At 37.8% G+C, this 13459-nt stretch overlaps 1 protein-coding gene across 15 annotated transcripts in view; it reads left to right on the top strand.

The window, feature by feature from the left end:
* Positions 1-13163, top strand: part of LOC127422841 (calcium/calmodulin-dependent protein kinase type II subunit gamma-like) — a 128803-nt gene extending 115640 nt beyond the window's left edge. For 4 of the 15 annotated variants that reach the window (XM_051666645.1, XM_051666642.1, XM_051666648.1 and 1 more), the window contains 8 exons: positions 1021-1065; positions 1224-1278; positions 4609-4713; positions 6580-6726; positions 7288-7363; positions 8638-8732; positions 8883-9131; positions 10281-13163. In XM_051666645.1, the coding sequence (XP_051522605.1) occupies positions 1021-1065; positions 1224-1278; positions 4609-4713; positions 6580-6726; positions 7288-7363; positions 8638-8732; positions 8883-9115 (756 nt within the window). In that variant the 3' untranslated portion in view covers positions 9116-9131; positions 10281-13163. The remainder of the gene's footprint in view (positions 1-1020; positions 1066-1223; positions 1279-4608; positions 4714-6579; positions 6727-7287; positions 7364-8637; positions 8733-8882; positions 9132-10280) is intronic. The other 11 variants (XM_051666652.1, XM_051666653.1, XM_051666655.1 and 8 more) reach the window with 5 other exon arrangements.
* Positions 13164-13459: the final 296 nt, after the last annotated feature.

Below are 13459 nucleotides of genomic sequence, written 5' to 3'. Positions count from 1 at the left end.
CCACTTTCACATTCTTCTTCTTTTGTTTTTGGGGATTCGCATTCTTTGTACATATCACCCCCTTCTGGGCAGGGAGGAGAATTTATAGAAAAGAGGACATTTATCTGTTTCTCACCCACACCTCTCATATTGCTTCTGAAGACATGGATTTAACCACTGGAGTCATATGGATAACTTTTATGATGTCTTTATATGCCTTTTGGAGTTACAAAATTCTTCTAAAAATCTTTGTGTTCAGAATAGGAAAGAAAGTCATACATATCTGGGATGGCATGAAGGTGAGTAAATGATGAGAGAATTTTCATTTTTGGGTGAACTATACCTTTAAGTGAAAGTGTTGTGCTCATCGAAAATGTATGATATAAATTTCATAATTTATAATTCCTATAAAGATGTTGGTGTCTATAGATTGCTTTTTATTTGATTTTCCATTTTGTGTCGTAGCTGTGACAGACATTTTAAAACTGTAAAATGCTGTGGGTGGATGTTGAAGAAAATGGATAATGTCTGGGTCATGTTTTAGATTATTTTATTTTTTTTATAGAAAATGAAGACCATTAGGATTTTTATATTGTAATGCATTGTACTAATTGTGACAATGTGACAGTGAAGTATGTGTGTGTGTGTGTGTGTGTGTGTGTGTGTGTATATATATATATATATATATATATATATATATATATATATATATATATACACACACACACACTGTATGTATACATATGTTATTAAAATATATATTTAATATATTCAATATTATATAATAAGTATACTGTATATATGCATCACATTAATGAGAATGAGATTTTTTTATTTTTTGCTTTACAGTAATGAGAATTTAGGGAGAAATGTGCCAAATTGTCATAAAAAAAATTATGTCACAATGCTAAATATTATTTCTTATTTCTTTAATTTTGATTTTGGGGTGAAATAAGACCTGGTCATTTCTTGACAGTTTTCGTGAGATTCGCCCACCTACAGTATATTAATTTTGACGTAAAATCTTGTTGCAATTTTCAGGAGCCACAAACTACAGTTGTGCACAACCCTGTTGATGGCCCGAAGGTGAGCATCTTGATTCATCCTGGTTCTCTTCAGAACATTTTGAAGAACATTCTAAAACAGATTTCAGACACCATAATCTAATGCTACTTGCCTTTTCTTCACTTCTCACATCTTGTTTGTCTCGTATACTCTTTAACTGTCTTCATTTGTTTCCCCAGGGCTCCACCGAGAGCTGTAACACCAATGAGGAAGAGGATATGAAAGGTAGGAAAGGTACACAGATCTTGTCTCCTCTTCTCTGCATGCCTCCAGCTCTGTAGTGTCCCAGCTCTCAGTGCTCGTGTCAGATCAGTAATCCTTCTCCTCGTAAACGCTTCTGGTAGTACAGTTCAAACATTAAACTGCCAGAACACAACAAAAATCCTTTGATAAACCAATAAACATCTTACAACAATAAACAGACATTTGATAAATGAAACTTGAGCCTACGGTGACACCTAAGGCTTTGTGATTTACTGCCGGGCGAGGAGGAGTGGGATTACGGTAGAGGGCATTGAGAGGGGGATAGATGGATCGTTTTTTTACATGTTAATACTGTATCCATGAGAGCTGTGTGTTAACAGTTAAGACCTTAGCATAGAGATGTAATGATATAAAAGGTTGAGTGAACTCGCTTAAGCTGTATTCGGACGGAATTCGTTTTCTAAACAATATTTAAGTTATAATTAATGTCGAACTGATTTAGACTAGATTTGGGATCTCTGTACATTTTACTTTGTGCCTGTTGTGTTTTTGTCTGGATGTGGCCATTACAGAAGGTCTTATATATTTAATATTAAATTATGTATATAATTATGGGGAAGGAGTTAGTTGAGGTGAGGATCATGCCTGGCACTACTACTAAAGTGGCCATTCTGAGCAGTCTATAATCACATTTCTTATTGATTTTGATTTTTTATTTATGTTGGATGGGATGCCAGAAGTATTTAAACCACAGACTGTTAATTTTACTCAGAAGGTTGGCAAAAAGATCTAAATCCACAATGAATGTGCTTTAGGCAGTGCAACGACAAATTTAGCTTTATTTACAGCACATTTCTACTGTATTCGGACAGGATTAGATATCTTGGAGGAAGATTGATTTAGCTGAAAATACTTTTTTTGCGCCATTTTTTTTTACGGGATAGTTAACCCAAAAATAAAAATACTCTCATAGTTTACTCACCCTCTTGCCATCCCAGATGTGTGTGACTTTATTTCTTTGGCTGAACATAAATGAAGATTTTTTTATGGACAATATCTAAGCTCTGTAGGTCAATACAATGCAAGTGAATGGTGGCCAGAACTTTGAAGGTCCAAAAAACACATAAAGGCAGCATAAAATAATCCACACGACTCCAGTGGTTAAATCCATATCTTCAGAAGCAATATGATAGGTGTGGGTGAGAAACAGATAAATATTTAAGTCCTTTTTAAAAAAAAAAATCTCCTCCCTGCCCAGTAGGGGGTGATATGCACAATTGTAATTAGCCAAAAACAAAAGAATGTGAAATTGAAAGTGGAGATTGGGGGGGCCTGAGTAGCCCCCAATCTCCCCAGTGGTAAATTACGCTGGCTACCACCCCTGGAGTTCGCTAGTTTGAATCCCAGGGCGTGCTGAGTGACTCCAGCCAGGTCTCCTAAGTAACCAAATTGGCCCGGTTGCTAGGGAGGGTACAGTCACATTTACATTTACATTTATGCATCTGGCAGACGCTTTTATCCAAAGCAACTTACAGTGTACTTATTACAGGGACAATACCCCCGGAGCAACCTGGAGTTAAGTGCCTTGCTCAAGGACACAATGGTGGTGGCTGTGGGGATCGAACCAGTAACCTTCTGATTACCAGTTATGTGCTTTAGCACACTACGCTACCACCACTCCAGTCACATGGGGTAAACTCCTCGTGGTCGCTATAATGTGGTTCATTCTTAGTGGGGCGCGTGGTGAGTTGAGCGTGGTTGCCGCGGTGGATGGTGTGAAGCCTCCACACGTGCTATGTTTCCGTGGCAACGTGCTCAACAAGCCACATGATAAGATGCGCTGGTTGCCCGTCTCAGACGTGGAGACAACTGGGATTCGTCCTCCGCCACCCGGACTGAGGCGAATTACTACGTGACCACGAGGACTTAAAAAAGCACATTGGGAATTGGGGAAAAAAAAAAAATAATAATAAAAAAAATAATGGAGATTTATAGTAAAAAGGACTTAAATATTGATCTGTTTCTCACCCACACCTATCATGTCACTTCTGAAGATATGGATTAAAACACTGGAGTCATATGGATTACTTTTATGCTGCGTTTATATGCTTTTTGGACCTTCAAAGTTCTTGCCACCTTTCAGTTGCATTGTATGGACCTACAGAGCTAAAATATTCCACTAAAAATCTTTGTTTGTGTTCAGCAGACGAAAGTCACACATCTGGGATGGCATGAGGGTGAGTAAATGATGAGAGAATGTTCATTTTTGGGTAAACTGTCCCTTTAAGGTTTTGTGAGAAAACAGACTTTTTCGGACGGGATTAAAATCACAAAGTACATCTGTGGACTATGAATTTGACTAACTTCCTAAAAGAAAATTAGTCCTGTCTATATATGGCTTTAGCAATAGCTGCGATGTCGGATCACTCACACAATTTGTCATTGTCTCTCAAATTAGATTCCAGCTACATTCAAACTACTATAATTGATACACGTTTTTAAGATGTTGGTGTCCATTTCTCAGTAGGATTCGTTGTAGATAATGTGCGTGTTTGTGTGTGTGTGTCCTGTGTCTTTCACCCCACTTATTTAGTTGTTTGTTGATGTGTCGTGTCTTGTAAATTTATTAGCATGTTGTGAACAGGACTGTTTTTCCCGGGGGACTCTCACTGATACGGTTTTCTGTCACGAGAAAGGGCCAGCCTCAAATTCATTTCCTCTCCTTATTCACTTCAAGCCTGCATGGACAATAACAGCGAAAAAGCTTCATCATTACCTCAGTCACGACTGAGGTTAGGTGATGCGGACAGGAGGGGGTTAAAAAAAAATAAAAAATGGGAACAGTTGTTGGCAATTAGTCCACAGTATGTGTGAATGGTGAGCTTCTAAATTTGAGTGTGAAAAATTGCAGAAGGCAGCCCAAAAATGCTTGAAGAGTTTAAATTACAGGTTGTCTCACCAAAACCTATAGTATGCCTTCAGAAGACTTGGAATATGACGCAAGTTCCGATTCCCTCAGACTAGTCAGCGTTTATGTAAATGAAGCTTACGACTAAAAATCGACGGCTAGTGTGACGCCTTTGTGAACATAACTGTATTTAAAGCATTCTACAACAGGACTGACAACCATATTCTGCTGCTGTGTGATCATGGTCTGTTTGCCTTGAGATGTTAATGAATCCAGTTAATTTAAACACATCTCATCAAGCGTCTTTATTACTGTAAAGCAGTTAAGTAATGATGAAATGCTGCCAGCGTTGGTGTGGTGTCTGTGTTAGTGTGTTTCGGCTGGAAAAGGACATAAGAGTTGTGTGTGTTTTTCTCCTGGCGGCGTGTCGTGTGGTTTTGGGGCTGTGCCAGCCGAGAGCGCACAGGGAGCGAGCAGTGACAGTGCCGTGATGAGTCAGTGCAGTGCCGGGGACGAGCCGCCCGCTCTGGTGGCTTCACCGCAGGGTTCTCCAGCCAGTAAGTCCAGATCTTCTCGTACCACCTGGGCACCTTCAATCCCCCCTAACCTCAAGACCTTTTTGACCTCCCATCTCTAGCCTTTCCGCCATTTAGTGTACTGTTGTTTGGACGCTATTTGGGTCACTTGTTCTCCATGTAGAAAAGTATGTCACAGTTGTTGATCCCCTTCTTACTATTCACAAAAGGATCCATTTCATGATATTCCTCCCATTTACTGTCTCTTTTTTTGCATTTAATTCAGCTGTATTGTTGCAGAAGCAGTATTGTATTTTAAAATGGGTCAGAGCCTTTAGTAGCTGCTCTGAACTTTAGATCTTTTATTCTTGATTTTCAATTTCACTTCTTCCTCCATCAAAACGTGGATGAAAGTCGCAAACACTTACCTGTTCCACTTTGAGGTTTCAGAAGTTGCAAGCCAGAAATTATTTGTCAGTATGCTTTTTGCACATACACGTACACTTTTCAATATTTGTTGATATTTGTATGGTTGATGTAACACTATAGTTTGGAGTCATTGATGTGTCCCTGACCTTGAGGCTTTCTGAGCATTCCTTAAAATTATTTATTTAAAAATTAATTATTTAAATTTTTCCTATTACTAGTACTCCTTGTTGTTTTTTTATATTTATGTTTTTTTTTTTTTATTATAATTTCTTTATTTTTTTTATCTTCACGAATTAGCTGATTCGTCCGATATGTTTTTTTTTTTTTTTTTTAATGAATGATAAGGATATCTAGAGAGCAGGGTGACCAGTAGCCAAATATAATGGTGATATATACAAATACAATTTAAAAACAGCAAAAGAGATGCACACAATTGCTGAAATCCACGCGTTTCACAAAATGTATACTCAAAATCCAAAAAATTTTAAATTGTAAATTGAGTTTTTGTTTATTATGCATGCACAAAGCTGTTAATAGATTTTAATACACTTATGTTAAACAGTAAAGTGCACACAATTATAGGCCAATGCAAATAAAAAAAATACAAAATCACTATATATTGGCTGGTTAATATACCTGGCTGATTTATTGGTCTGTCACAACCTTATTTGGATTTTAAACCTGGTATACCTGTATAATAGAGATAAAACTAATTTCAGATTATTATTATTTTTTTTTTTTTAAATCATACTGTGATTAAAGATAAAACTGTGATAGAAGCAACAGTGCAAGAAATATAAATGACTTGATTCTGTATCCAAGCCAAAAAACGCTGCAACTGCAACATGTTATCCATACTCTGTATAGGACTTCATTCTTAACTGCTCTTTCCTCATTTAACATCTGTAAACATCTGTCTTTAGCACAGTTTCCTCCATCCCACATTACTCTGTTCCCTTTGTCATTTTGGATAAAGTCATTGTGTTTTCTCCCGCATTGAATATTTAAGATTTCCATTTTAATCTTTTTCTTTTCCATTCTTTTTAACTCATCTCTTCTTGTTCATGGTAACACGGTTTATGAAGTACAACCAAAATTGTCTATATTGTTTGATGTATTCTATTAATGGTGTTAAAGGAATTGTTCACCCAAAAATGAACATTCTGTCATCGTTTTTTTGCCTTCATGAGTTCCAAAAACATATTATTTGTTCCGTGGAGCATCAAAGGAGAAATTGAGTAGAGTCTTAGTGCTCATTTTCCATTGCACAAAAGCCGACAGTGACCATGGACTGTCAAGCTCCAAAGGACAGTAAAGGTCCTGAAGATGAGATTTGAGAGCTAAGGAGAAGGAGAGAAAAGCATCATGACTCAGGAGATCTAAGATCTTTAATGTTGTACTTCATACTCGGTGTGTTCATGGGCCCTCTCTCTGCATGTATCATCACCTCTTTTGCGTGTGCTGCGTTGTGTGTTGCAGCCGTCCCTGTGCATGACGTTAAACGCTTGGCATGGAACAGTTCAGGACATGCATCATGTCCAGATTTAGAGCACACTCAGTCGGGACCCTTTGCTGGAGCCCGTGGGGTCGCTGGTATCCCTTCTACGATTGGGGCCGCAGCTCAGTGTAAGTGTGTGGGGTGAACCAGGACACACACAATATCTAAATCAAACTCTTCATGCTAATAGAAATAGGTCGCAGTGCTGGGGTGAATTGTGTTAGTCTATGTTGTGAGTTGACGGGTCGATTTTTAGTAGGTTTGTATTGGAGAGAAAATGTAAACCCAGTTGCATATTCACACATTCAAGGCCTATTCACATTAAGCATGAATTTTTACATATTTTTGCCACGTCAAGCATTTAAAATCAAACAACGCATTCACTTTTTGACCAATGTGAAAAATTCAACACGTGACGAACTGACTTTTTTGTCACATGTTGTGACCATTCTCATGTCGCTTTGGTGTCAGTAGGCCTTAATATGTTTGAACAAGTTATTTGTTATAGTTGTTGATATCAAGAATATGCTGCATTCTGTTAATCACTTTTAATTGTAATAATGTACAGTATATGCAGTACAGGTTGTGCTCATTAACTTTTTTCTCTCTTTTGCATCACTTCATTCGCTCTCCATCTCTGCATCCTCTCACCATCTCCCATCCCTTTGTTCTGTCCTGTTTTTGAGCAGTTCGTAAGCAGGAGATCATAAAGATCACAGAGCAGTTGATCGAGGCTGTCAACAATGGAGACTTTGAAGCATACACGTAAGTACATTCCACATACACAACACACAGCAGGTGATTACACTACAAGCCTCAGAATGTTGTGAACATTTTAGGTCATTGTAGATATAGGGCTATAGTAAAATTCTATGTAAAATGAACAACAAACCAATCAAATATTGTATTCAATATTTAAGAAAAAAAAAAGTTTTCTTTTCCATACAATGGGGATTGGGATTGAACCTGTCGAGCTCCAAAAATGACTAAAAAGCACCTTAAAATTAACATAAAAGTGTACGACTCATGCTCTATATGCTGTACCAAGTCTTCTAAAGTCATATGGATGCTTTGTGTGAGGAACAGACCAAAATGCTGAAAATCTTGCCTGTAGCTATCGAATCTCATTGACTTTTGCGTACTCTCAAAAATGCCGTTTCCACCTGGTATTACGGTGCGTCTGGAGTGATCCGATCACATGTGGTCAGGTGAGACACATCACTGTTTACATCTGGTCACTTAAATGCATCTCCTGTGACCACTTGTGTTCGTATTTGGAGGGGAGGGTCTCTGTTTCATAGCAACCCACATCAGTCACTATGTCAGTGTGTTACTGCATAATATTAAAGCGCAACAAAGTCAGAAAAGACAAAGAAAGCGCAAAAAGAATGGCGCACTGTTTCTCCCATATGCGGTTGAAATGTAATCTTAGCACCAACGCTACATGTGAAGCAGAATTATCCATTATTTTAGTGTATTTCCTGTTTTAAAGGAGCTTTAGGTGTTTGTGCTTGTCATCTGTGTTGAAATAAGACACACTAAAGAAGATCCGTGAAGCTCTCATGATTGTGTATGCATCCGCTTTTTTAAATTTTCCAATAGGACGGTTATTTCCTGTTAAAGCCGCTCGTAACCGGCAAAGTTTAACACTTGTTTTAGCGCAGCGGTTGATTGACAGGTGAGGGGTGGTGCTTTACTGCTGCTGAGATACATACAGGACGGATTAGCCTTTACACCTCAAATGTGATGTGGTCACATGCGTTTTTTTGACCACATTTGTATGTGGTTTTTCCGATCACAAAACATTTTAGACACCGTTTAGACCTGTATTTAGCACTGACACGTGATCGGATCACCCGAAACGCAACTTAATACCAGATGGAAATGAGGTCAGAGATAAACAAACAGGTTTAGACATGACATGGATGTGAGTAAATGATGACAGATTTTTATTTTATTTTGGGTTGACAAAGCCTTTAATGTTCCTTTTATGTTTTTTTCAATAGAACTGTAAAACTTTTCTTATGTTCCTCTTTTAGAAGAATTTGTGACCCTGGTCTGACCTCTTTTGAACCCGAAGCTCTGGGGAACCTGGTGGAGGGGATGGACTTTCACAAGTTCTACTTTGAGCACTGTGAGTCTTCTTCCACCCCTTCCCACTGTTCTGCATCTTTTGGAGAAGACTTATTTCGAAACTTAAATAAACCTTACATTGATCATATGTATCAAATCAAAACAATACATTTTAAATTTGGAATATGATATATGCGTTTGATGTTGACAGTGTTAAGTAAGAACAACAAGCCCGTGCACACCACTATCCTGAACCCTCATGTTCACCTCATTGGAGAGGACGCTGCCTGCATCGCATATATCCGGCTGACGCAGTACATTGACAGCCAGGGCCGCCCACGCAGCTGCCAATCAGAGGAGACCCGCGTGTGGCACCGCCGTGATGGCAAGTGGCTTAACGTCCATTTCCACTGCTCAGGGGCACCAGCCGCCCCCTTACAGTGAAACACACAAGACAAAGGTAAATATAAACGCCTAAACACGCACATTGCTCAGTATCAGGGTTGCTACAGTTTTGAAATTCGATTTATTTTTGTAAATCAGCTTTTACATACATACATATATATAAATATATTTTTTTTCTTTTTCATTTATATCTTTGTAAAACAACTAGTTTCATTATTAAGGCCCTGATATACTTCTGTAGAAGTTCTTCTTCGTTCTTCTTTCAGTGGTAAAAAGAAGTTCTAAACAGCCGAGTTACGGTATACTGTTTCTGAACATTGAGAAGTATATTTAAATATGAAGATGCTCAGTAAAATCTTAACTAATGTGACATGAAATGTGTTATCAGTGATTTTATGCCTCATACTATAAGTAGAATTCACACTAGATCAGTAAAAGAAGTTGTTTTAACCACTCGATGATGATTTAAAGTAATATATATGCAGTAGAAAGTGTTTAATTAGTCTTGTTTAGATTCTGAATGCATGGCGCTAATGCGCTAACATGCTATACATGGCCATAATATGAGGTGATTACAATGTTATTGTAATTTATTATGACACTGATACAACTGCAAAGATTAGTGTATAAAAGAGAATACAGACAAAAGATAGAGGCATATCTTACTTTGGCCAGATGTCTGAATGGCTTTCGCTGCAGATGGCACATGAGTGAATGGGCACTTGAGAGTATCTGAGTAGATTTTATTCCTAAAAATCACATGACATGTTCTTGGAAAATGTCTGTATTTGAATGGTTGTACTGATGTTCATGTTGAATACTGACTGAAAAACATAAACAGTGTAGTAGGTGGAGCTTCAGGTCACACCTACCAATGACATAGACCAATGGCAGCAAAAGGAGTTTAGAAGCCGGTTAGAAGTTTTCCTAAAAGATTGCCCAGGCGAGCTGTTACGAACCACTGAAACGAATGCAAAAACCAGATTTATAGTTCTAAATGATGTCATACCCGTTTGTTCTTCGATTTTGTATGAAGAATATCTGGGCCTTTTTTCTTTTGTTTCAGTATTAGATTTAGTTTTAGCTATAAATATCAATTGCACCCATACAATAAATACAAATTTTGCACTGTGTTTGTAAAGCATAAATACTTCAAAATGCTGACATTGCACATTTCCATACACCGCTTGCCTGGATTCTCCAGATAATGGGAATGTTTCTTCTTTGTGGCCGGACGGGCACATGGAGGCCAGCTGGGTGACAGCTCTTAAAGTTACAGACGCACCAGTGAGGAACTCTTGACAACATCCAGTTCAACTGTCAACACCACTTATCCTGTCCAATCTTTGACCAACGGGAGCTGGCCGCGGCTGTGGCCTCGCCCAAGGGACGGTGCATGTATCTGACGCCCACATGAGGGTGCTGTTTTGTCCTTTTCCCATGGAACCATCTTTTTTTGCCCGTTAAAGATGTTCAGAAGGTGTTGTGAGTACTGATCTATGAATTCATAAATATGCTGTATATTGTAAAAAAAAAAATCACTAGCTGAACCAGAAGCTACAATCAAGTTTGAAAAGCATTTATGTAAGTAAAACAGGACGGGGGAGGGTATTGGGGTGGGTCAACTTAAAAAGAGTCACAAAACAGACTAGCGCCCAAAAACTGCAGTTTACAGGGTCGTAATTTAAATCTTCCATCTTGTACACTTTGCAGTTTTTTGGGAATTAAGGGAACGGGTTGTCTAAAAGTTCAGAAGTTCTTCATATCAAAAGGAAAAGAACCAAAGTGTAGTTTTTTGTCTTTTTAAAAGAGTGTTTCTGTTTTGGTGTTGGTTTTTTATTTAACCCGGGTCTAAGAGAAGGTTTGTATGACCCTGGTTTTAGTATTCTCTTGTGTTAATGTGGAACTCTTAATCTTCCTTTTTTTTTATTATTATTATTTTGTGTTCAGTTTGAGTTTTTAAGACTATTTTATTTTTTATGTTAATCTAAATAAACGTAAAGATTTACAGAGATATTTAAAGGAGATACACCATTCAGGTTAAGGCAAAAGATGCTCGGAAATGTGTGTTTTTGTCTGTGGGTGTGTGTCGGATCAGAACCAATATAAATTTAACCTCCATGACCCCTGATACAGATTTAATTGAAGGCTTTGCACCGGTTGCAAATGAAAGTATGAAAGCCATTGTAAACAGACCAGCTGTTTTTCAGCACACAACCAAATACCGACCAGTAGATTCACCCAACATTTCCTATTTTGTCATATTTAAGTGGCAAGCAAGAGTTGCGTTCATGCATGCACACAAACTGCCTCTAAAAACGTATTGTGGTAGTTGTAGATATAAACTCAATTCCCACTTTTTAAACTCAAGCAAACAAGATCGGATTCAGTTGTGTGGCCTTATCTTCACTGCCCATATCAGACCTAAGCAAAAAGGAGAAGTAGTCATTTTAACTACATCATGACGAAAATAAAAATGACATAAGCAGTCGAAGATTGAGCTTTGGGCACACGCCGCCCCTTCTTAACACATGCACACACACACACACACACACACACACACACACACAAACACAGACAGTTGCACTGTAAAAGTGTGCAGTTATTTTTGTAATGTTGGACTCGTCTAAATCACCCTGTCCTAAGTATTGTTGTAGTCGTTTGTGTTGGTGACGGGGGTGTAAATGCCGTGTGTGTTCTGTAAATCCACGTCGTTCGGTTCGTCCAATCACAAGGAGCAGGTGTGGAAATCTGCACACACTTTATGTCCAGTTGCCATAGTTGTGTTGTTTAAAATCACAATTTTAATGTTTGTACGATTAAAAGTCACAGAGGTATGTCTGTCAGTTTTGACCACAAACTATATTACACATAGGTTTTATGGCACTATTTAAACCGAGTTTTAATGTTACTGTTACTTAATTGTTAGAAGTGAGGGTTTGGTTTTCACAAGTCATAAATTTGAACCATTAAGTTTGTCTGTAGTTGCAGGAATGCTTTTCATAACTGCTGCTGTTTTGTCTTTAGATTTTAGTAGTTTAGTTTCAGAGGCAATATATCGTGAAGTGTGGGGGAGACAAAACAAAAGGCAACTTCATCTCCTCTCCTTAGAACACGTCCGTCACTTGTATGGAGTTCTCGATCTGTAAATACATGTGGTGTTCACGCTTCGTGACATATCAAAACTGTACCTGTGAACGTGTGTGCGCGCGTTTATCACCTTAACGACAACGTCTTTTAAGTAGTGATGCCGTCAAATTGTGTGATGCCGTTTTCACGTCCGTTTTGTGTCTCGCGCTCTCTTTTGTTTGTGGTTTTTTTTATCTTTATTTTTTTTTATTTTTCCTTTGTTTTTTGTTTGTGCTATGGGGAACTGCTGCCTTGCCTGGCCAAACATAGAACTACACAGACTTTTTATTTATTAATTTTTTTTAATCCATCCGAGAGTTCCTTTTTCTGTACATGGTTGTCTTTTTCAGCTCCATGAAAATGAAAAGGAATGAGATGGCTATGAGGACACACTAGTTAGTAGATTTAGATAAATAAATATCCACCCCATGAAAGCATGGTTTGAGTCCCGGGCCAGAATGCGCAAATGAGTCTTCTGGCCCACCCGTCCAATGACAGAGAAATCAAAATCAAACACGCAGTTTAAATAAACTGGTGAATATGCATGTCTACTTTTCTTGGTAAATCTTTTTTCCACTGTCTGTGTTTACTTTATAAAAAAAAAAAATTAAAAAAAGGGAAAGAAAATCTCATAGTATTTGCATCTCGACATGAATTATAAGTGAAGTACCATATGAAAAAAAAAAAGTAGAAAATAATGAAAATAAATATAGAAAACAAAAGCCTCTGCTTGGTATGCTCCCCACATTCTAAGTAAATCTATTGCATTGTAATGGTATACTATTGGGCTTCGTATATACTCAGAGTTTAAACATGGATGCTGGATTTTGCATGATCATACATTTAATAAAACCATGAAATGACAACTATCAAGTGTTTGTCTGAATGTTAGTAGGTCTTCATCATAGCTTTGTTATTACTGATCTGGATATTATTTAATAAAAAGAGCTTTTCTGCAGCTGGGTCTGTTTTTCTTTGGGTGATTTTTCAGTCTTAAAGAATAGTTCAAAAATGAAAATTCTCTCATCATTTACTCACCCTCATGCCATCCCAGACGTGTATGACTGTCTTTCTTCAGCAGAACACAAATTAAGATTTTTAGAAGAATTCTTGTTGCTGTATTGTTTGTGCACTGGGATCTTCTGTCACCAAGACAAATACCTTGTATGTGTATGTTCTGATGTCTTCAGAAGCAATATGATAGGTGTGGGTGAGAAACAGATCATGTCCTTTTTTTTTAATATAAATTTTCCT

This window comes from Myxocyprinus asiaticus, chromosome 32 (assembly GCF_019703515.2).
Source record: "Myxocyprinus asiaticus isolate MX2 ecotype Aquarium Trade chromosome 32, UBuf_Myxa_2, whole genome shotgun sequence".
Classification (NCBI taxonomy): Eukaryota; Metazoa; Chordata; class Actinopteri; order Cypriniformes; family Catostomidae; genus Myxocyprinus; species Myxocyprinus asiaticus.
Note: the sequence above shows the minus strand (reverse complement) of the source record. Positions and strands in the feature narration are given on the sequence as shown.